This window comes from Lagopus leucura, unplaced genomic scaffold (genome assembly GCF_019238085.1).
Source record: "Lagopus leucura isolate 7727_CA_CO unplaced genomic scaffold, USGS_WTPT01 Super-Scaffold_73, whole genome shotgun sequence".
Classification (NCBI taxonomy): domain Eukaryota; kingdom Metazoa; phylum Chordata; class Aves; order Galliformes; family Phasianidae; genus Lagopus; species Lagopus leucura.
Window position 1 is genome coordinate 45,139,976 of NW_024962252.1, and position 23,297 is coordinate 45,163,272.

Here is a 23,297-nt window from a genome sequence, read left to right on the forward strand (position 1 = left end):
TTCACAACAACTCTGTGTAAGGAAAGACACAGGATCTTCCGTGTTTCAGAAAAAAATACATATCTATTAGATAGTAAACTCTAACAACTTGAAAACTATCTTCATATTTGTGTGGTTTTTCCAGTTGATCTCTCTCTCTCTTTTTTTTTTTTTTTTTTTTTAGCATGTAGATTTACCATTATAAAATTTTTAATGATGCCTTTGTGTTTCAAAATTAATGGTCACAAAAAGGTGTTTTCTAGCAGGGTGTCAATCATTTAAATCATAATAATTTTAATTAAATTTAATTAATAATTTTAAGATAATACATCAATAGATGGAAGAGCAAAGAAAGACTAAAAGCTATACTTCATTAGTCTCAGATCCTAAATGCACATTAAAAAAGTTGTTCATTACAGAAAATACTATTGTTTCAAAGAAATAATGTTTGTTGAAGGTTCATCTAGGAATTACTCTTTACATCATATTCACTAGGTGTAAACAACTCTGAAATTCAGATAAAAGGGTGTCACAATTTACTTCAAATATTTCCTAGTATTAAACAAGTATTTTCCAAGTATTAATTAACATATATCCAAGTCATGGTTCAATGGATTCTGGACAAAATTCTCAATATTTCTGAATGGAAAGAAGATAAATCTGAAGAAGTCTGAATACATCATAGCCCTAAATTACTCAGACGTTTTGAGATGCTTCTTAAAATTGCAAAATGACTGGGACACAGGCATGCCTGCAAGATATTATACTGTTATAATTTTTTTCCCCTAATTTTCACAATTAGAAGTGTGTACTTGCCACATGTCCATCACCTCAGAATGTTTATGACCTGGCACTTGTTGTAAAGCAACACAAAGTCTTCAAAAAATCAGAATAAAACATCAGACCGCAAAACAACTTCATAGGCTAGATGAACAGAACATAGCATTTTTTTTTTGTCTGTTTTGCTTTTGGAAGGGGCTGGGGAATGACGAATGCTAGTACTTATGTTCTGGGATGAAATTCAACAAATTGTTAAGCTTAACTACAAAGACAGCATTTAACTTACTACAGATTTCAAGGAGTTCTGCCTTGAATTTTCTCACATTTCAATTCACGTGCATGTTTTAGGAAACTGGGTGAGGAGAGTTGGTGAATAGTTTTCCAAAGAAATGGTACGTGCGTTTCAATACATTATTAACACCCCTTTACAGGAGGATTTAAGTTTCATTTTGGCAGATAATAAGGGAAATAGCTTACTTTGTGCTGCTTACACTTTTAAATGACTTTTTTTGCAACCTGCTAAGCTGTGAAGTTATCATACCTTAAAATCAACAGTTTCTAGGGATATAGCATTGACTCATTTTCTGTTTGTCAACTGCATAAGCTATCTTATGTTTTGAGAATTATATTAAAGTTTAAGGAAATCAAAATATTAAAGCATTCAATTTGACACTGCTTTTATTCTAGAGTTTTCAGTGCATTATTAAGATAAATAGAGTCATTCTTAGCACATTGCAGTAAATGAAAAAAAGGCACAAACTAAAAGCAGAACTATTTGAAGCTGACAGAAGAAATGCACACTTAGTGTTAACTTCCCCAGTTCTGTTACAGTTGTATGTTGGTAAATGTGATACCTTGAGTAAGTTGGTTAATTTTCTGAATCTGACTTTACTAATCTTCAAAACAACTAAATTGTACATAGTAACTTATCGAGTGATGCAAGGCTTAATTAGTTGAAGTTTGTAAAGCACCTTAAAATCTATAGATGAAAGTAAAATATTAAACAAAATTAAACATTTGATAACTACAGTTGTAAAATTTCCTTGAGCTTGTGCTATTGTTCAGGAAGTACAGTCAAAAGCATTTTCATTAATATTAAAGCTTCTTTCAGAATATGATAAGAATGTTTTGTTTTAGATTTCCTGATTATTGAAGTCCCGGAAAAAAAGAAAAAAAAACCAACAGACTTTCAAAAACAGTGAACACTGCCCACTCTTGCCCCACTAAATTTTAAATTTTTTATTCATTTATTTATTTTACCTGAAATGTTGGTTGTTACATTGATTGTGGTTGCTGGCCCAAACCCCTTGACAGTGCTTGCACGTAAAAAGAACTGGTAAGTAGTCCCAGGATGTAAATGTGAAAACACGTGGTGTGTGCTGTTCCACAGTTTTGACACAGTTTGTGGAGGTCCTGCCACTGGAACTGCAGGATCGAACGACCGTATACTGCTGTAGCTCACCTGGAAAAAAAGATTATTTCCAAAATTTTGTTACAGTTTCAACACAAGGGGATTAAGTTAGCTTGGATGGAAATGAAACACAAATCATATATTCATCTAACTACTCAGTTTTCTCAGAGATACCATGTGTATTTGATGTGTATTATTGTCCAGTCTGCTTCATTTGAAAGGGTATATGTATGTGCTTCATTTTTCACAGTGGCAATGTCTGTCTTCCTATATAGATGTGATAAAGCCTTGATTTCTTGGAAACGACTGAACATTTGCCTGCCTATAAGAAAAAGTGAATGAACTCTTTGTTTTGCTTTGCTTGTCTATGCAGCTTTACTTTACTTAGTAAACAGTCTTTATCTCAACCTATGCTTTTTCTCACTTATACCTTTCCAATTTTCTCTTCCATTCTCATTGGGAAGAGTAAGTGAGAGATTTGGTGGTGCTTGACTGCCCACCAGTGTCAAACCACAGCACTTATTCAAGGGGGGTTTGTTTGTCTTTTTGGTTTCTCTGGCTCCTAAAAATCATTACTATGCAAAATTGTTATCTTTGTTCCATAGAAAGGCGGATGGAGAGGATGGCAATCTTTCCCCACATCAGTTCACTTTTAGAAAAGCTTCCTGCCAGTCTTCTGCGGAAGTCACCAGAAGGCTCATGTATTAAACACATTCTAAATTGAATATATATGCAGGTTTCTCTGAAGGGTGATATCCAAAGATCTCACAAAGTTAAAAAAGGTGCTTCCAAATTTAATAATCTCACCTTTCAAGTAACCTTCTCTTCCAACAAATAAGATTTCACAGGTCATGTTTATCATGGCCTTGGAAGGACGAATAGTAACAACACAAGATTTTTAAAATTAGAACTTGCCATCTGATTTGTAACACCGTTACCTTCACTTGCTGAATATATTGGACAGGGCCACTCAGGCAACAATGCATACATCACAGTTATAAATTTTGAGCATCTATTCCAGTATTCTTTAAGCGAAGGAAGTGTCTAATTGAACAGTCTGCCTTCGGAGAAGAAGCAACCACCACCAGCCACCTCTCTCCAACACTTTCCTAGTCCTATTCTGTATGCTTGTTAGCTGTTTGATGATTACCTCATACTGAGTGATGATGCCATTTGGGTCCACAGGTTCCTTCCAGTTGAGGAAGATCTTATCTTCAAAAGGAGTTCCTTTCACTGACTTGGCAGGTATAGGTCCTGGAACTACAAACAAAATAAAACTAAAATTCAGGAGACAGACAAATTAAAGAGATGGCAGAACATCCTTTTAAAATTGAAAGTCAGCACAGGTCTATTTTTATTAGCATTCATTCACATGCAAAAGATAGTGGTAGAGAGTATGAAAAGCACTTCAAAGCATATTTTGTCATTCACAGTGAAGAGAGAGCATGAAGTTGAAATGTTATCCCCATATACGGTTTTCAAAACTTAATGCAAAGTCAAATTCTCTTGTAATATAGCCAGGGGAAGTGGTTCAGGTTAGATTATTACTTCAGGTGTTCAGGGAAATCTGTAATATGCATATCACAGGACAAGGACAACATGGCTTTAAAATCCTTTTAAAAAGAAAAAAAATCAAAGGAAAGAAAGCCAATATATACAGCATGTTTCCAATGAGAGAAATGCTCACAAAATAATTTTCAGTCACCCCTTCTTATGATTTGTTGTCTTAAAAGGGGGCTGGGCGTAAGAAAACAGCAGTTCAGCTGCCACTGCTTTCAACAGCTACAGCGCTCACACTGCAGAAAGATCAAAACCGCTTACTTCAAATCTGTCAAATAAAAGATATTTTCAAAGCTTTGAACTGAACCGCACTAAGATGACCCTACTTTCTTATTTTAAATGGAACCAATATCCTTGCTGTAATAAAAAGTCTGAAGTGTCATCTCAGGTCTCTTTACCTGAGTGATTCGCAGTGCCCGGTAATCCTATCAATGCCAGGTGGGAGTGCTTAGTTATCTCCTCGTACAGCTCACAAAATATTTTTGCTCGTACACATGGTTCCTTTTTAACCACAGCAGCTCACCTATGTTTGCAGGCATACATGCTGAAGGAATAAGGATAAGACTACCTGAAGAAAGCCTGAAACCACAGAACACCCTTCTCCCTTGAAGAAAAAGCCAAACTGTCAAAATCTTCAGTCTTTCAAGCTGTCAATATATTGACATATATTCCCCCCTTCTTGATTAGCTTGTCTTTTTCGGTGCAACATCCAGTGAGCCTAATGCATGACATTTCCTGAGTATTAATTTTCAAAGCATATTCACATTTTGCAAAGAGTAAAAATAAATTAATAATCACTGGATCAAAGGAGGTGCAAGGTACTATGCTAGCAGTGCCATAGTGTGTGTGGTGTATCCCAGTAACGCATTTCATTTCAGTCTGCAAGGAAGTTGTAAATGGTAATCTGACCCTTGGTACAAGCAACATCGTTTAGTTCATTAATAATAAATTCATGGAGTCAGAAAAGCCAGCAGTAAACAGAGGAGAGCTTCACAGAAACTGTTTACCCATCTGTCAAGCTAAGACTTGGGAGAAGTTAACTAAAATCATACACTGCTGTTTTGCTTCAGTGTACTGATATGGACTGGGGACTGGATAAAGGCTGATATGCCATGACAGCCCCTTTGCTTTGTTTGTGGCATTCACAGATTTGCTGTGGGCAATGCTTTGTTTTGCACAGGAATGCTTCACTTTTTTTCATCTCTACATCTGAATGAGGTATGAATATACTCTGATTTTTCCTAGAAGATGTGCATGTGTGTCTCTATGCACACATCTGTGTTTAAGACAGACCATACAAACGCACCAGGGCATACACACAAAATATGAAATTTGACAATAAAGCATATTAAAGTATATGGCATTAAAAAATAACAGACATAATTGCTCAAAACCCTGTAAAATACCTTTTTCTGTGGTGCTTTTAAAGAATATGCTTCATATTTAATTTAATCTGGGTACAAAGCTCCAAGTTTCAGGCTTGCATAAAGACTCCTACATTTCTGCCAAGTGGGAGAAACCTCTGAGCTCATTACATCGTATGGCCCTGTTTTCTTCTTCTGCGCTATAAAATTATTTGCTTGTGGCAGCAGCAGTGTTAAACTGACAGGAATATCATCATCCCAGTTATTTTCATGCTTCTCTTCTTACTGGCAAGAGGAGGCCAGGAGAACAGAAGCTGGGATAGTGATGAGCAGCTTTCTGAGAATCCCAGTAAAAACAAGGTCAGAAAGCAAAGGAGAGAACGAATCTAGAGAAAGAGAGCAATAATTTCCATGTACCTCAGCCATCCCATAAATTCACCAAAAATGAAGCTTGTGAACAACTTCAATTATTTGAGAGCTCAGCTAGAGCTAAAGCAAAGAAAGAAATATAAGTTGAAATGCTTAGAAAAAGGAAGAGAAAGTTAGTTTTAGTTTGAAGGACACATTTTGTGTGTTCAAAGCTTCTTCTTCCCTTCAATTTTTTCAGTTAAACCACTGTAAAAACATAGTATTTGCATAGGTTTAGCAAAGGAAAGTGAGGAAGGTGTGAAGCAGAAGCAAAAGTATTTGCTTAAAAAGCGTGCTGTGAGCAAGCACACATATTCCATTCATCTCATTAGTCAAAATAATATATAATCTTCCATGTTTATATTTTCATGCCTTTGTCCTCAGGCTAGTACTAGTTACACACAAAAGTTAAAAAAAAAAGAAAAAAAGAAAAAAAAAAAAGAAAAAAAAAGGAGAAAGTAATAAAAAAAGCCCCAAATACCACAAACAAAAACTTGCCATCTACAACAAAAGGCCAACAGCAATATGACCAGATGATAACACTACAGTGAAGACACAAACTGCACTCTTCCATTTGGGTAGCTATCTATTACTATTACTGTCTATTCCCTCCAACTTCCAGAAGGACTGCAAAGGTCTTAAGAAACGCTTCAAGCTTTGCCTTTTGAAAAGCAGTATTCAGAGCCCCCCACTCTTTTATACAACCTTTTAGAAGTGCTCAAGTGAAAAACATTCAGGTAAATGTCATCTTTCTGTTGGCAGCATCTTTCAGAAGCCGCCACACAATGAACACAAAAGATAGACTCCCTATAGGCACGTGTGTGCATCTCTAAAAGTCCCATAGCTCACTTTTGGGTATCGTGGCTACCTTGTCAGCTCCCATCTCCTTTCTAAGCGAGCTCTTCTTCTTGTCTTTATAGATAGCCTACCCTAAATCAAATCACCCATGACTACTACAAGTGTATATTTAAGAGAAGTACATTACTTAAGATTCCATGTCAATGGCCAAGTATTTGAATAATTCAAATAGTGTATGTAGCTATCAAAGGAGTTGTGCTCTGACATTTTAGCCTCTGCACCCTCTCTTTAAAAAGATTCTGGTCCCATTGATTTTCTTTCCATTTGCTGACCTTGTGAAGTGCGAATCCACCATCTCTGAGTGACAACAGCAAAGACTCTTATATACATTATTCTAGGTCAATCTTCCAGCAGGTTCAGACTTATGCTTAGCAGAGGAAAATAAATTATTTAGGATAATTAGGATATTTAGAATTTAGGATTTAGATGCATTTCCAGAGCCCTTTTACAAAGCTATATATTTGTCTGTGAATCAGTGAATAGCTGATAATTTTTTGTTCTACAAATGTAATGTGGTGGACTTCTGTAAAAACTATGCAGAATAAAATTACAAGCTATCAATCTGACATAAAACCAATTAATTTTTGAGCAATATATTTGCATTAAACTATGTCACAGACACAAATAAATTTTTATTCACAAATAGTGTCACTTAAATTTGTTGTACACTAACTTAACAGGAAATTTATAATACTTTATTTCTGGAAGAACAATGTACTAACTGACACCAGCCTCTATAAAATTGAATTTATATTGCTTCTATTTTCCTGCTACATAATAAGGAAAGTGCATGTAAACAGAGTATTTTTATTACCATGCTCTGTGAAAGTCATGCAGAGTATTATTATGCAATACAGTAAAAGCTGTGTGTAGATATATGCACAGGTAAAGGAAAAATTCCTTTGTAATAAAGGGTTTACTTTGAAGGAAAGTATACCAGCAACACAGCTTATAGCCATTCTCAGAAGGCAGATGTTCTGTTTCCAGGAGATGGTAAAAGAGAATCTCTTCTACCATTCAAGTGTTATAAGCAATTAAAATGGCCAACCTTTACATTTGCTCTGAGGGCAAAAAGCTAGGATTTATCATATTAGCTTTATGTATCCAACTGGCTCACACCTGCAGTTGCCACCTGCAGGCCCACGTAACTTCCCCATCATATAAAAACACAAACACAACAAATATAAATGCTTATGATCAAGCTATTTGCTATGCCAACTGGCAGTGGCTCTTCAGTCTCAGCGGTGGCAGCATTTGTCATAGATATGGACACAAATATCATGCAGGGCTGAACTCACTTATTCAGCATTTGTTAAACTATGGGCAACAGGCACGGGCGTCCAGTGCATTTTGCTGTTTAAAGCCCTTTTGTCTCAAATATGGACTTCAGCACTTCTCAGCTCTGGGATTTGGAAACAGTTGTCCATTTTAGGGTAAAAATAACCTTACATACTGACAAAATGGCAACTGCACAACTTACTAAAACCATGCAAATCAGTACTCTGATGTCAGATTCAAGTAGCACCTTGGCTGTCAATGAAGGCAATTATAAGGCCTACATATCACTCCTCGCCCCATCACAGACAGCTTCAATAACTGTTAATCCTGGCCTGCTTTCAGGTGTAATTATGTCAAACACACCATTGCCAAAAAGCACCTCATATTGCATATCGCTTTTTCAGCTATAAAGCTTCTAATATAGGTAACTAAAGGAAATGAAAGTTGAAAGTTGTTTCAGCCAGTGTAAATAATTCTGTGTTCCATGGCCAATTTTTCCTGGGGTATTAATATAAAACCTAGCTTGCATTTCTACTCCCTGCAATAGCTTTAAACAACTTATTTCATTTGCTGTTCATTCAGTGTAAGCCTAAAATAAGTCTGATCTAAAGAGTCAATAATTTCAATATTTTTCTTTCTTTTTCACAAATCAAGTTTTCTGATGTTTTAAATAAAAAGCGCTCACGTGTCTTTCTACCATCACTTCTTTCTCTCTCAATTATATGCTGTTAGCAAATCCTACCAATCATCTGAAAAAATGATTGGGGCTGGGGTTATTTTCAGGATCTGAAGGACAAACAGGTCACTCCAGGCTCCTTTTATGAAGGGCAGTGGAGCATTTATAACCAGTTTCCGTTTGCTGCTGCTCAAGATGTAAAACTTCCTTCCTATTTGATTATATCAACACTAAGTTTGGCCACTACACAAGACATGTAGTGCATATATCTCCCTCTTTGGTCAAGGTCTAAAGTCAATGCCTTTAGTGAGGGCATACATGGATAACTTTACATCAAATTCTTTATAATTTCATCATGAGTTTTGCTTTATTAACTATAACTTCTTGCCAATTTCCAGTAAGATTAGTATTTGACGTTCACTTGACATCTGTGCATGTCATTCAGCTAAGTTACACTTTTTTCAAGATAGTTTGCTATTTCAAGTAGTTTTTGCAAGCTTCCTTTGCTGCATAAGGCTTACTCGCCTGCTCATCTTGCTGCATTAACTTTTCTCCCAGGTGTGCTATTTTTGTTACTTGAACTATGTTCAAGCAGAGTTTTATACCTATGTTCTTCCAAAGCTCCTTGAAGCATTTTTTGTTTCCTTTGATCGAGACATATATCTCCTCTTTTTTTTTCCTCCCAATATTTTCCTGGGGTGCCAGAACAGCTTGAAAAAGCATAAAGGAAACAATCCCTCTTCTAACAAATGCTGAACGTGGAAGAAAAAAAAACAAACAGAGAAGTATATATATGTATTTCTAAAGGCAACTTACAGTCTACTAACAAAAATGGAAAAATACTACATGTCAACTATAAATTCCTCTCTCTTGCAGTTGGAGGAATGTATTTCATATTTTTGTATTATGGTAATATACAAGATATTTTCTTTTTTCTTTTCTTTTTTTTTTTTTTTTTTCTTTTTTCTGGTCCTGTCTCTGTAACATTTCCCTCTTACCCAGCTGTTTCTCCAAATGGTGAGCGAGCTGAAATTTTCCAAGAAGTGAGAATAGTGGTACAGTTGGATACTGGGTGTCATAACCCTATGCTGTATTGCACAGGGTTATCTATAGATAGATCTATAGATCTCTATAGAGCTGAATGAACTACACCCTCAAAAAGATCAAGGTGCCTCACTTGTTTCCAATGAGTGTGTCTTTTGATCAAGACCAAAGCTTTGGTACACTTTAAACCCCCTAAAAGGGTACTTATCCTATGACATATAACCTTTTTCAGTTAGTTGTTTTTGGTATTAGTTGACATTCCTTCACTAGGTACAAAATCATCTAATACTTTGAGTTTCATGATTTGCTTTCTCTATAGTTGTTTTCTCCAAATGACTGCCACTATTTCTGCTAATTCACCATTTTTTGCATCTGTTTCCAAATTAAGGAAACTTGTATATTCATTAATTCCATCTACCATACATTGCTTTTAAAAAGGGCTCCTTTGAGTTTGCAGCACCTGCGTCATGCAGCTCCAAGAATGTGCATAGATTGCTGATTTATGTAAAGTGATAAAGTCATGAATAGTTTTTGTACTTTGTTCAACTTTGTCCTGCATGCATTCATCCCCAGATTTCAAAGAATCACAGAATTGTAGGTGTTGAAAAGGACCTCTAGAGTCATTGAGTCCAACCCCCCTGCAAAGCAGGCTCCCTGCAGCAGGCTGCACAGGTAAACCTTGCTTTTTTTTTTTTTTTTTTTTTCCTGTATTGAGTCTTTCAAACACATTCCATCCCCAGCTACACAGCACGAGCTTGTTCCAAATCTTCATGATTTGTTCCAAATCTTCGTGGTCTCTCCCAGTGAAAGATGGTAATTCAGCTGTAAACTAGTCAAATATTTCCTTGTTTGCTTATTCTTTTTGTACAAACTAACAGTATATTGCTGGTACTTCATGTTTCTGTGGAATTCAGCTCTGCACAAATTACTACATTAAAAATTATTTTTAATCAACTCCACTTAAACTGAAATACCTAAGTCAACAAGTATTCAGATCCAGCTCTGGTCAGAAAAAGGTCTACTTTGGGGCTGTCTGATACTCTTGGCTTTGCTTTCATCCAGGTTTTGAATAATAAGCTACTAACAGCTTCTTCACTTGTCAGTCATGGCTCAAAGGGTCTGAAGAGCTTCTGAAACTTACCCTAGCCTTCTACTAAGCATTTTCTGAATTAATTTTGCTCCTGGCATGATATGCTGCTCAGTTATCACTCAGTGCTCTGGCTTTTGTGATACCAGAGATCCATATAAAACCAATATCCTCTGAATTTAAAGAATCCTAGATTTTCAAAAGTATATAAAGTTTCTGGCAGAGTGACAGAAGAAAAATGAAGGGTAAAATAAAAAAAATAAAAGAGAAGTGAAAAAGATATGGAAGATGGGAAAAATGGATAGAGCAACAGAAGATGAGGTCAAAATGGGAAAGAGGAAGAGAGGAAACCACTGGGGCATGTATCTTCAATTTCAACACTTTACAGATTCCAGACAGTGGTCATGGTCCTAGATTGTAATGAAAATCACATTAATTCTACAAGACCTACAAAAAGCATGATTACAATGAGACTACTTCTGATCGTATGTGAAATACGTGGGGCGTTGAACTATGCATTTTACTGTAGCTCTCATGCTTTTAGTTTGAACCCTGCTTTAGGCAGCAAACTGTCTTTTCACACAGTTTAGATGGAAACTTGATCACTCAGATATTAGACTGAACTCATACCCTACACAAATACAGTTACTACAGAAATTAGTTTAGTACTGCTGTAAGATCTCAAAGAACAATGCAGGTGTGAATGTCTCTCTGATCCTCTATGATGGCTAACAGCCTCAGGATTGCATCTTGCTTACATGTCACATATTTTGAAATATATGACTAAACGGACACACACTTCCAAATTAATCAATAGTGCATAATCAAAAACGTGCATTTTACTCCCAACAGAATCACTGACTTGGCCTCACAAGAGGATATTTCCAGGTTACAAGCATAACTATCACCACTGTGTCTGAATATACCCTTCAAAATGCATTAATTCTTTCCCGAAAATAGCACTTCCTTGAAATAGTGTACCTTAGTGTCTGTTCCCTGCTGGCATGCTAGTCCAAAAAAACTGCCTAATGTGTATAATTTTCAATGAGTATCCCACAACAAAAACAGAAGACAAAATATATACACCTGACTCTGCTCTTCACAATCACTTCTGTGATGAGCAAGTACCATCACTGCGTACACAACTACATAAAGACTATCAGAAATCATAACCCTTCTTGAAAACTGAATTAAAAAGAAAAAGAAAGCCATTTTTCCATGGACATTGCAATATTGCTACTACTTTTTTCATTTTTTTTTTTAACCTCAAGGAAAATAGCAACCATAAATACTTACATCATAAGTTCAGATAAAGAAATATTTCATCATGACTTATATTTTATAATTAATTTTAAATACAATAATGCTAAAATTTGAATTGCATGAAGCATTCTAATTTTGAACTTGTCAATACATCTTCATGTGATGCATCTCTATCACTAGTTCCCTACAGATCCTCATACTCTATTTTAATCAGCTGTTTTTCTTCCTTTATTGCTTCAATTTCTTGTAAAACTGAAAATATATTGCAAAAAAGTGCTACCAGACTCTAACCTTGCTATCCATGCATACAGCCATACATTGTTCTCATTTATTTTATAGGCAAGGAATCATGCTACTTCTTAAAATTTTATCTTTTAATGTAGCTATGCTCATATATTACCCCAAATAATCATTTTACTTTTTTTTAACCCCTATGGAAATATCTATTTTCATTTTGTTGTTGAAAATATTCCAATAAAATCTAGACATAAGGAAAGGAAATTCAAATTGCTCGTTGTTTCCACAGCTGTAGCCTTATTAGAGGAAGTATCTATTTTAATTTCTTTAATGCCAGTATTCTTAGAATAATCACTTAATGTCACCATCACTGTCTACATCTATTCTTTATTTCTCCCTGACTGTGGTAAGTTAAACTGCCTTGTGTCAATGAAATTTCGTCCAGAGCATTTAAAGAGGAGTTGCTGAAATATTACTTTAATCTGGTAGGTGTTTTAAAACTGTTAAATACACTGTACTGTAACCTAGAACATAAATAAATTTTTGGTCAAACAGAAGACTAGTCTTCGGCAAATCTTGAATAGTCTTAAGCCATCAAACTGCATATTTAAATACCATGTACAGATTACATTCTTTTTCAAATAGCATGCCTAAAATGATAATGAAGAAGCCTTTGCCACGATCTGTCTCTTGTCACCTGCATTAACACATTTTTGCAATGACTGAGAAACAAACCTCTTTTTTCTTGCAAGACAAATTCAGTTTCACTTGAGCTGCAGGGACAGTTTGGGCTATGTATGCAACTTGACATCTATAGTATTTTTAAAGCTGTTGTTTTAGGGCTAATTAATACATTTAAAGAATGGAACCTCAGTCTTTCAGGCTACATACTGTAGCACACAAAGTCAATTCCTTCCACCTGTCTAGACCAGACTTGGACATAATTTCTGTAATAACATTTATGCATACCATCTTCGTCTGTCTGGATAATGGTCTCCTCGCTTTCCTTCCTCCCTTCTGGGTTGGTTAAGATCATTTTGAGGCTGACATTTGTGTACGGAGGCAGATGATCCACAACATGCTGGGGTGCTTTGGGGTCCATGTCCAAGCAGTCTGCCTTGCTCTCGTTGCGTCCACAGAAGTAATGGTAGCATATCGTGACATTGAAAGTGTGGCAACGAGTGATATTGTAACCCAGAGATTCCCAATCCACTGCAATGTGTCTGGCCTGAATCTCAGCAATCTTCAAAGTTTTAGGTGTTCTCATAGGTTCTAGAAAACAGAGTAAATAAAAGAAAAATGTTAATGATGTTCACTCTTGCACAGAATAGTAAGATTCTGTAGATGATAGCTATGGGAATGTGAAAACAAAGGAGATGCACACAGCTGTATTACTGGAAGGAGTACTATCCTTTGTGCAGGTGCCTGAACGCAAAAAACTGCCACAGTTTCCATGTTTTTTATTTCCTCTTCAGGGTCTCTTTGCAACTTTCATGCAGTGATTAAGACTTATTAACAATGAAGAATTGTTATTAATAGTCTAGCAATTCAAAGCAACTGAGAATACAGACAGCAGATGTAAAATTGTCCAAAATGCCACCCAGTTGTCACCACTGGCTTTCCTTCTTAATTTTCACCCTTTCCTCCCATTTTTATTTTTACCTGGGAAAATTAGATAATATATCATAGTGATGAAGAGTCAACATTCACTGCACTATGATTTATCATGCCACAAAGCAATGCTATATGCTAATAAGCTAATCACCTTACTAAGCCAGCAATTACAAAAAATGATGCAGATATTAACTGATGTTTATTAATTTTAATAATGAAGCTATCCATTCAAACAAAACCCCTGAGAAATATTGTAAAAAAATCTTTTGGATATTCCTATTATATCCCTCTTCTTTCAGATCCCTAAAACTTTGGACACTGCTCTGAGTTGGTAACCTCTGAACTGTGACCCAAGTTCACCTGCTCTCCCCCCGCCAAGCAAATTCAACAGCAGAGGACGTGACACTCCCCAAGCTGTCATCAATCCTTCATCATCTCTCTAACGCATTCATTCCTCATGCAAGACTAACTTTTATTGTTGAACTTAATTAAAATGATTACACAATGAAAACCATGGCCATGACTACATATACACTAGGGCTTCACTAGAAACATACCAAGGGGATTTTTATATCTTGCTAACACATACTTCTTCACTACAGAAAATAGAGCCTGCAGTAGGTACAGCTACAGCCTTGTGTCCTTGTTGGTGTAAGGTCAAAACCACTGAAATCATGCAAGAAAGTGAAATACAGCACTTCTCGGACCTAAGTGTCCTGTGTAACTTGCACTTATGAAATGAGAATTCCAACCATGGTAACAGTAAGCCAAAAGCACAGATGGTATATTGAAACAAGGAAATATCAATCACTATAATCCATTTAGACAAAGTTTTCATGGCAAAGCCCAGAATTTTAGTTTCAAACAACAGAACAAACAAATTCTAAATGTAACATAAAGGTATTTCTTCAGAAAGATGACAATGAAATGGGAGGAGCTATTGACTTAGTCAAGGGTAGAGAAATCTTGACTAACTAGAGGTCCGAACAATTATCAGGTGCAAGAAGTTTAACAAGAGCAAGTGCTGGATTCTGGACCTGGGATGAGGCAGCCCTGTGGAAAGGGATCTGAGGGTTCTGGCTTGACAGCAAGCTGATTCTAAGCCAGCAGTGTGTCCTGGCAGCCCAAAGGGACACCAGGCCCAGCACTGCCACTGAGCAAGGGGAGGGGTTGTCCCACTCTGCTCTGCACTATGCAATCTCATCTCAAGCACTGGGTGCAGTTTGGTTGCCACAGCATAAGAAGCACGTAAAACTATTAGAGAGCATCCAAAGGAAGTCTACAAAGATGAAGGTGAAGGATCCGGGGGGCAAGATGAATGAAGGGTGGATGAAGTCCTTTGGTTTGTTCAGCCCAGAGCAGAAGATGCTGGGGAAGCCTCATGGCAGCCCAGAGCTCCTCACAAGGGGAACAGATAGGGAGTAGTGAGCTCTGCTCTCTGGTGACAGCAACAGGACCTAAGGGAATGTCATGGAGCTGTGTCAGGAGAGGGTTAGGTTGGCTGTCAGGAAAAGGTTCTTCACCAGAGAGCATGGAACAGGATTGCCAGGGCAGTCATCATGGCACTGAGCTGCAGGAGTACAAGTGTCTGGACAGTGCTCTTAGAGATAAGGTTTGGATTTTGGATGGCCCTGTGTGGAGCCAGCGGTTGGAGTTGGGTGTCGCTTCCAACCCCTATGATTCTGTGATCCTTGTGAGCGCTTTCCAGCTCAGGATATTATACAAATCTTTTAGTCTGAAGGAAAAAAAATTGTGCCTATTTGCTTCTATGATCTCTCTCTTTCTGGGTTTTGAAAAAACGTGTTCCCTTTGCCCTTATGTACCAATTTATCACATATATGGGAAAAAATACAAATGCAAAAATAGACGTGCTGGGCAGTAGCCTTCTGAACATATTGTATAATCCCACAATAGAGGTGTGAAGCTGAAAGATACCACTGAAAAGTTCCTCGAGAGAGAAGAGATGTGAAGAGAAGGAAGAAAAAAATTTTTTTATAGAATAAACAATGACTCTTCACCAAGTACCAACAGGTGGGAGGCAGTTGTAAACAAAGAAGCAACACAGCAATCTACTGAAGGACCTGATAAGAGTCTCCAAAGCACAAGTATTTCTTTGGCTACTCTAAGTACTCAGAAAAAAAACCAACACATATTCAGGCATTGCTTAGGAAAAAAAAAAAAGTATCTCTAAAATTGAAGTAATAATTGTTAACCTTTTTACACACACAAATGACAAAAAAGTTACACATTATGTGATATATTTTGAGGTCTAAAAGAGTAAATATTGTTTTGAACTGTAGACTTACTTTTCCTTTTAAAATGGATTGGTTTTTCTCCTAATAGTAATTCTGCATTTATTCTACCAATCCGGGCTATGCTTCCATCCACCACACCAAAAGAACCTGAATTTAAAGTTTATTAGAACTGCTAAAAGAATTATAACATGGTACAAGCCATTTGGCCATGAAGATTGAGACCAGTACTGTTTGAAGCAGACTAATCAGTAGCAAAAAAAATCACTGTATTTTCATCTCGCTTCTTTCCTGACAAACTGTACAATGCATTCATACTGTGCAATACAGAACTTCAAAAAGAAAAGAAGAAAAAAAATTTGTTAATCTTAAAAAAAAAAAAATTACAATTTATGCAAATTTTACAAATGTGCCACCGCATCAGAAGAGATACTGAAAAGAATCCTTTATTCCATAGTCAAACAGGAAAGAATGAAAGACAGAGTGTGATCTCACTTTCTCACAACTATTCCCTTCTTTGTCAGAAATTAAACAACTTCTGCAATATTGAGATGGTAATTAAAATCTGCCAAGTCTCTCAACAGCTTTGGTAAACTCTGCCAACAGTCCCACAGCTTCTAAAATGATGCTCTGAAACAACAATTTTACTCCTGCCTCCAGGCAACATTTATCTCAAAGATCTCTAGAGGTAAAGACCAATTGTTTTATACGACCACATCACAAAGCCTCCATCTGTAACACCTCACTAGAAAGCAATCTCCCAATAATTATTTTTCTCAGATAAAACATTACTGAATTTTTTAGCAGGCTTCCCCAGAATCCCAGCATCTCATTAAGAATAATTCTATTCTAGATAGGAGCAAAAGAGACTGCTCATCTGCCACTTTTCCCTTTCCCTATCTTATGGGACTTGAGTTTACTGAAATATTTTCTTTATCCTCCTGTAGTTCAATTTCAATTTATGCATTCTCTTCACATCTCAGGGTATTGTTTCTGTACCACCAAACCTAGTGAATTCACTTTTACCCTGCCTTCCCAGTTGTTGTTTCCCACCTTTTCCTTTTCAGCCATATCTAGAACTTTTATTCAAAATGCCTGGGTATTCAAGTCCATAATGTCTTGCTTCTCTGATGACTTAGTAACATCAAAATGGCACACTCTGCCAAAGTGGGAAGAAATATGACTCTCTCAAAATCTACTCATTTCTTTACCTATCAGCTGGAGTTTCAATAATATTTAATAACAGCAGAAAGTCTTTACTATTTTCCAAGCATTAATTTACCAATCAGCCTTGTGAGACAAATAAATGTTTATGCTAATTCTGCAAGGAGAAAAAGACACTAAAAAGTTAATAACTTGTTCAAAACTCCAAGGTCATTTAAGTGCCAACAGCAGAAGAAAACTGAGCAGTCCTCAGCTTCAAGTTCACCTATGCTCCAGCTTCCAGGTAGCAGTGGCTCACAGCCGCAGCCCTTCCGAGACCTCATTTACACTCGACCTTCCACTGCGAACACAGAAATGCAAACTCCACTGCACACTCCTAATCTGTAGCTCCTTTTTAGAAGGGTTCATGCCATTTTTCCTAGAACAAATTTGAAAGCATAGCACTGGCTTACTCATTTCCAAGATAATATTCTAAACTTAGTACCTAGTTTCAATGAGGGGGGGATTTTGAAAGATTTTTTTGAGTTTAGAAATTGAGTGAAGCAATACTTCCTTTGTTTCATAACTAATTCTGTTTTCAAAACTAAAATAAAAAAAAATAAAATTAAAATATTTCTCAAGACTTTCTCTACAATGGAAAACATATTTAACACAGAAGACGGTTCCTTGTGGTGATGGCATAAAACACTTCAGCCTCCTGTTGCTGTGAGAAATTCAATATCCTGAGAGTGTCTCAAGCTCTTAAGCATGAACATCCTGACTGGCAGAGTCATATCCTCCAAAAGAAAAATAGCCATGAGACATATGGAGGGTTTGGTGATGGTGTTGCAATGCAAATTTTTAGATCAGTGAAAATACGTAATTCGTTCTTCATATGAGAAGCTGAGGAAAGGACCAGTTCAATCTGAATCTTAACTGGAGACTGCAGGGCACAATTTGTACTATTTTGCCTCAGAATGCCCTTCAGTCTGCATCATTTCCTCCGCTAAACCTACTGCCCCATCCTGACTAGCCCCTCTCCGGGGAACATGCTTCCCCCTACCAGACCCACCTTGTCCTCAGCCACTGCTACTACCTCCATGCAATTCTCACTGCTGTTTACTGCCTGCCTTTTGCTGCACCTGAACTCCATTATCTTCCTCCTCATCACCCTAATTGCATATCTTGTTCTAACAAATACTACTATTTGCTCTTTGACTCGGATCCATCACCCAGTCTGACTGCTGTTACACTTACCAATTAAAAACAGAAGCACCGAGAGAATATAAAGAGAACAGAACCCCTCCCCCCCCCCCCCCCAAAAAAAAAACAAAAACACAAAACACAACAAAACCTGAATAGTAAAAGAGATTTTTACATTTATACAGACTACTAAGTCCTCATTCCTTATTCAGAAACAGCATTAAGTAAGAGAATTACATGCACATGGTATTCACTTGCAACAATTTATGGATCAAAAAGATTTAACTCAATGTTATGGGATAAAATAAAGAACAGCTTCAGAAATTCTCCAAAGGTTAATAATCCAGGGATAGCTGGCAAAAGAGACAGAACCTGCTGACCTCATACCATCTCTGAACTGCGGGATGATTTAATAAGAAGCTCCAGATAACAGATAAAATGAAATTCAATTTCTTTAGTACTTGATAAGCAACACGTGATATGACAGGTCAATATCAGAGCCTCTTTGTAGAGATTATCTTCACTTACACAGAAATGGCAGTGAAAGGAAAAGACTTCAGTTACAGAAGGAACAAGATGATATCATGCATTTCCTCAGAACCAATTTTTAATGATAAAACTTAGTACCTAAACTAAAACTATCCCATCAAATAAGATTAACGAAGCATAATAATTCTTTTTGGTTTCCTGCCTTTCATCAGAAATCCTAAACTTTGTTTGCAATACACAGTTACATGAAATGGAAAGAGGATTAGATTTTCTGACCAACAGGTAAAACATTCTTTTGTTTGTATGAAGTGGAAAATTACTAAATTTTAAAGCACAGACATTTAAGATAAATATAGTGCTTCTTGAATAACACCATATGCTGTCATCCAATGCATCCTGCCAGAACACGCAATTTTTAATTGGAGTTGGCTTTCTGATTTATACATTTTTTTGCCCTCCTTGCCTCCTCATACTTTTTCTGGTACAGTAAAAGACTGTGGGGCTGACTTCAAATCTCTACTTTACCTGCACTGACTGAAATTCATACCAAGTTTAAGAGTATCCAGTCACTCCCATTAATGACACAGAAGGAAAAAAAAAAAAAAAAAAAGGAATCTTAAGCTTAAGAGGGAGATACGCCGCATATATCCACAGTGCCACTCACTACAAGAAAGACATCAAGGCTCTGGGGTGTGTCAAGAGAAGGGCAACAAAGCTGGTGATGAATCTGGAGCACAAGCCTTATGAGGGCAGCTCAGGGGACTGGGATTGTTTAGTCTGGGGAAGAGGAGGCTCATGGGAGACCTTATCCCTCAATACAACTGTCTGAAAGGAGGTTGAAGTGAGGGGGAGGTCAGCCTCTTCTCCTAGGTAACTAATGATAAGACTAGAGGGAATGGCCTCAAGTTGCAAAAGGGGAGATTCAGGCTGGGTATCAGGAAAAATGTCTTCTCCAAAAGAGTGGTCAGGCACTGGAACAGACTGACCAGGGAGGTGGTTGAGTCACTGTGCCTGGAGGTGTTCAACAAATGTTTAGATGTTGTACTAAAGGGCATAGTTTACTGGGGGAATATTGGTGGTATGTGGATGGTTGGACTAGATCATCTAGGAGGTCTTTTCCAACCTTGGTGATTCCATGATTCTGTAAGTTTTGAGCAACATGGTGCTTGTATCCAATAAAAGCTCCTACATACAGAAGTAAATGTATGACAATTACTAAAGGATTAGTGGATTTAAGATAGCAACCCTGTAATTTGAAACGCATTGTTTATGACCGAGCCTCCTTTAATTATCTTGCCCTGACATTTAAAAATAAAAAAGACAAATTTTTCTGCTAATATTCTCAGTCTGAACACCCGTTGGAATTCCCCAGACTTTTCTTTATGAGAACATGAGCCTCTCTGTCCTGTGGCTTCTCCTGACCTTTCCAGGAAGAGTCTCTCCTTGGCAAGTGGGAAATAAAAATGAATTATTCTTAGATGTCACTGTGGATCCTGCTGCTTCCTCGGTTCATGCAAGGTCCTACAAAAACAAAATGTTCCCAAAATTCACAAAAATATTACAGTCAGGCTGCTGTAAAGAATTCATCTAAAAGACCACTAGAAAGAGCACATGAGAATGGCATGAGCAAAAAACACTGGAGGAAGTACAACCAAAACCAGAACAGCTGTGAAATGTGTAGTAAGAAAACAATCTTTCTCATTTGCTTATTTCAGCTGCTTTACTGTCAATTATTACTTCTGTTATTAGTGAACAATGAATTTTAGAGAAATATTTCTTATAGACACTAAGTTCCCTCTCATCCTAAACTCAGTTCAGATTGATGTATATGAAAAGCGTATCATTCATTGAACAGGACTGTACTGGATTTATCACAATTTTCAACAGACAACTGAAGTCTGAGCACAAGAGAACAAACTCTGATCACTTCTGCATTTCACTGAGTGATCTGCTATCTGTCAGTATCCTATTTGCCTTTTTGGTCGCTTAACTTTAAGCTCCTAGTATGTAAGCACGTGCTTTCAAGTTAGTCATCTAAATGTCACCTGCTGTAGGGAACCTGCTTTGGCAGGGGGGTTGGACTTGATGATCTCTGGAGATCCCTTCCGACCCCTACAATTCTGTGATTCTGTGATTCTGTGATTCCATTTATTATTAGGTTAGAAGGATTAAAAACCAAGCATACATACAACATGACCAGTTGAAGAAATTTAGGAGGAGAGAAATTGTGCCTCAAAAGTATTTGATCATTATTTCCACTGATAAGGAAGGCAATCCATGACAGTAGTGGATATCTACAGATATCTACAGCAGGTCTGACGACTTTCCTAAAGGCTGCATCTACATCAGCAACATGCACTGTGCATAGAAGAAAAGCACTGGGGCTTGAGATTTGAACACTGTAAACACATTGCATGGTTTGACTAGCTGCATGTTGGACTCTTGAATCAGATGTCAGGAAATGCATCACTGAAACCTATTTTCCAGTTGAATTTCAAAGAAATCTGGTTTGCAAATTCTGTGACAGCTCTGTGATACAAAAGAAAGTGTATGAATTGGGGACAGTCATGAAATTTCCATCAGAAGTACATTCCTTTACCAAAGCTAAATCACTAACAGATTGTCTCCCAGTCTCCATTAGAAAAATCCAGGCCAACTTACTTGAACTGGAGTATCCTATAAATGAATTATGTTATGAACAAAGAAAATCCTAGGTAAGGTTATATGTTCTAAAATATACATGATGGAAATCCCTGTGTTTCAAGGATCTACAAATTGAAAAGCACTGAGTTATACAAAGTCTGTAACGAACACAAATCATACTCCAAATGCCTAAATTACACTGCAAATCTTGCATGGAAAACCCAGATCCTACTGATGTATGACTGTGAATGCCTAAGGGTAATGCTTGCCAGAAGATTACCTACAAATGTAATCTGGAATTGGATATTGCTCTTGGCAGAGTTTAATCTGTCTAAATATGGCCCTAGTGCTGGAGAAACGTAATAACTATGAAATATCTAAAACCAACTCATATTTCTTTAGGATCTTCTTGGGAGAACAGATCTTAAAACTAAGTTGATGTAAGAATATATGTTAAACAAAAATATGATAATACAGGAAGGTCCAATTTATTCAGACATCACAAGAATGTCACGCATTTCAGTCTAATTTCCTTGAACAGTTTTTTTTTTTTGTTGTTTTGTGTTGTTTTAAATGAAAGAATAGTTCTTGTTTCCTTTTCCTTTCTGGCAGATTTTTGACTAAATGCAAAATCAATTAACAGCATTGGCTTCATCTTTTAATAACTATTTAATGATAGTTTATTAATTGTTTATCTAGAGTCACGGACTGCCAACGTCCCTAGCCAAAACCACACCAAATTATATCACTAATTGGATCAAAACAGTCTTTTCATGTATTACTGGAATAATAGCTTCATAACTCAGGTACTTATAAAGCATGTGTAATCACTCATTTTCAAAGCTTACATAAGCAGGACATCAGGTAGAAAAGTCTAACTAAAGCATTATTTTTTTCTCCTATTTCCTCAAATCTTGTTCCATATTCCATGACTTTTGTCAACCAAATCTGAAAACTCGGGCCTTTAATCTTTTTAAATTTAGAAGCATAAAGAAATAGTGAACATCAAAGAAAAGTAATTCAAATGAAGTTGAAAGAAGTCATACAATTTGAGGTAATTTCAGCAGTCAGACACAAAATGAAAAATTAACAGGTATCTATTCTCACAAGAAAAACAGACTTATTGAACATCTCCTGCACAACATATACAGAATACAACATAAATATGGATACAAACACAAAAAGAACCCGCCTTGTGTACTTCAGCAGCACTTCACTTATTTCTTATGTGAAATATGCACCCAGAATAAATAAAGCAATAGCATTTGTGCTGTACTAGCAATAGATTTATTTTGTTGCTAATGAAGTTTATAAAGCTATTGCATGAAAATCTATGAGATTTTTCCCCTTTCATTTCAGTCAGCAACTGACTTATTAAGCCAGTTCAGAAATTTCTTATTGACCGCATACCTCAGGGAGCTGAAGAAAACATCTAAATTATTATATAGATAATCAGCTATATTACTATATAGCTGATTACTCTAATACGCTAGTTGCAGTAGCAACAAGGGGATATTCAATATAGTTAAGGAGATATCTTTTTGGATGCAAAAATACAGCTGTCCTCCCTTCAGAGTTATAGTAAGCAATGAAATATAACTTCATGACTGACAACTATTTGCCCATTTCCTCGATAGGATGTTTATTTTTTTCCTTCCATGCATGATTAACTGTTTGTGTATCCTTCATGTGTAATCAATAACTGTGAAGCTTTGTATTAGCGTTAGAGATTAAACATCCCCAATAATAAATTCCATTGATTGCTCCAGTTTAGTTTAGCTGCAGGAATCCTGCTTTTTTTCTTCTTTTTTTTTTAATTCTGGGAGTTTGAATTAAAAGGAGTTATATAGTCTAGGAGGAGAGAGAAAAAGCTGACATGACCTCTTTAAACTCATTTTTCCAGATGAGCAAAACTTATCAAGTGTTGTAAAACATGAATCAGCGTGTCAACAAGCATCAAGCTGCAAGAGAAAACACAGGGGAGCCAGATATTTTAAAATTCCTATGA

The 23,297-nt window shown here is 36.6% G+C and overlaps 1 protein-coding gene across 4 annotated transcripts in view; it reads right to left on the reverse strand.

Moving 5' to 3' along the window:
• The window catches only part of PTPRK (protein tyrosine phosphatase receptor type K), a 350,623-nt gene that overhangs the window by 73,469 nt on the left and 253,857 nt on the right, over positions 1-23,297 (reverse strand). For all 4 annotated transcript variants that reach the window (XM_042875740.1, XM_042875725.1, XM_042875733.1 and 1 more), the window contains exons 8-10: positions 12,915-13,217; positions 3,321-3,430; positions 2,020-2,221 (exon numbers count right to left, since the gene is read on the reverse strand). In XM_042875740.1, coding sequence (XP_042731674.1) covers positions 2,020-2,221; positions 3,321-3,430; positions 12,915-13,217 — 615 coding nt within the window. The remainder of the gene's footprint in view (positions 1-2,019; positions 2,222-3,320; positions 3,431-12,914; positions 13,218-23,297) is intronic.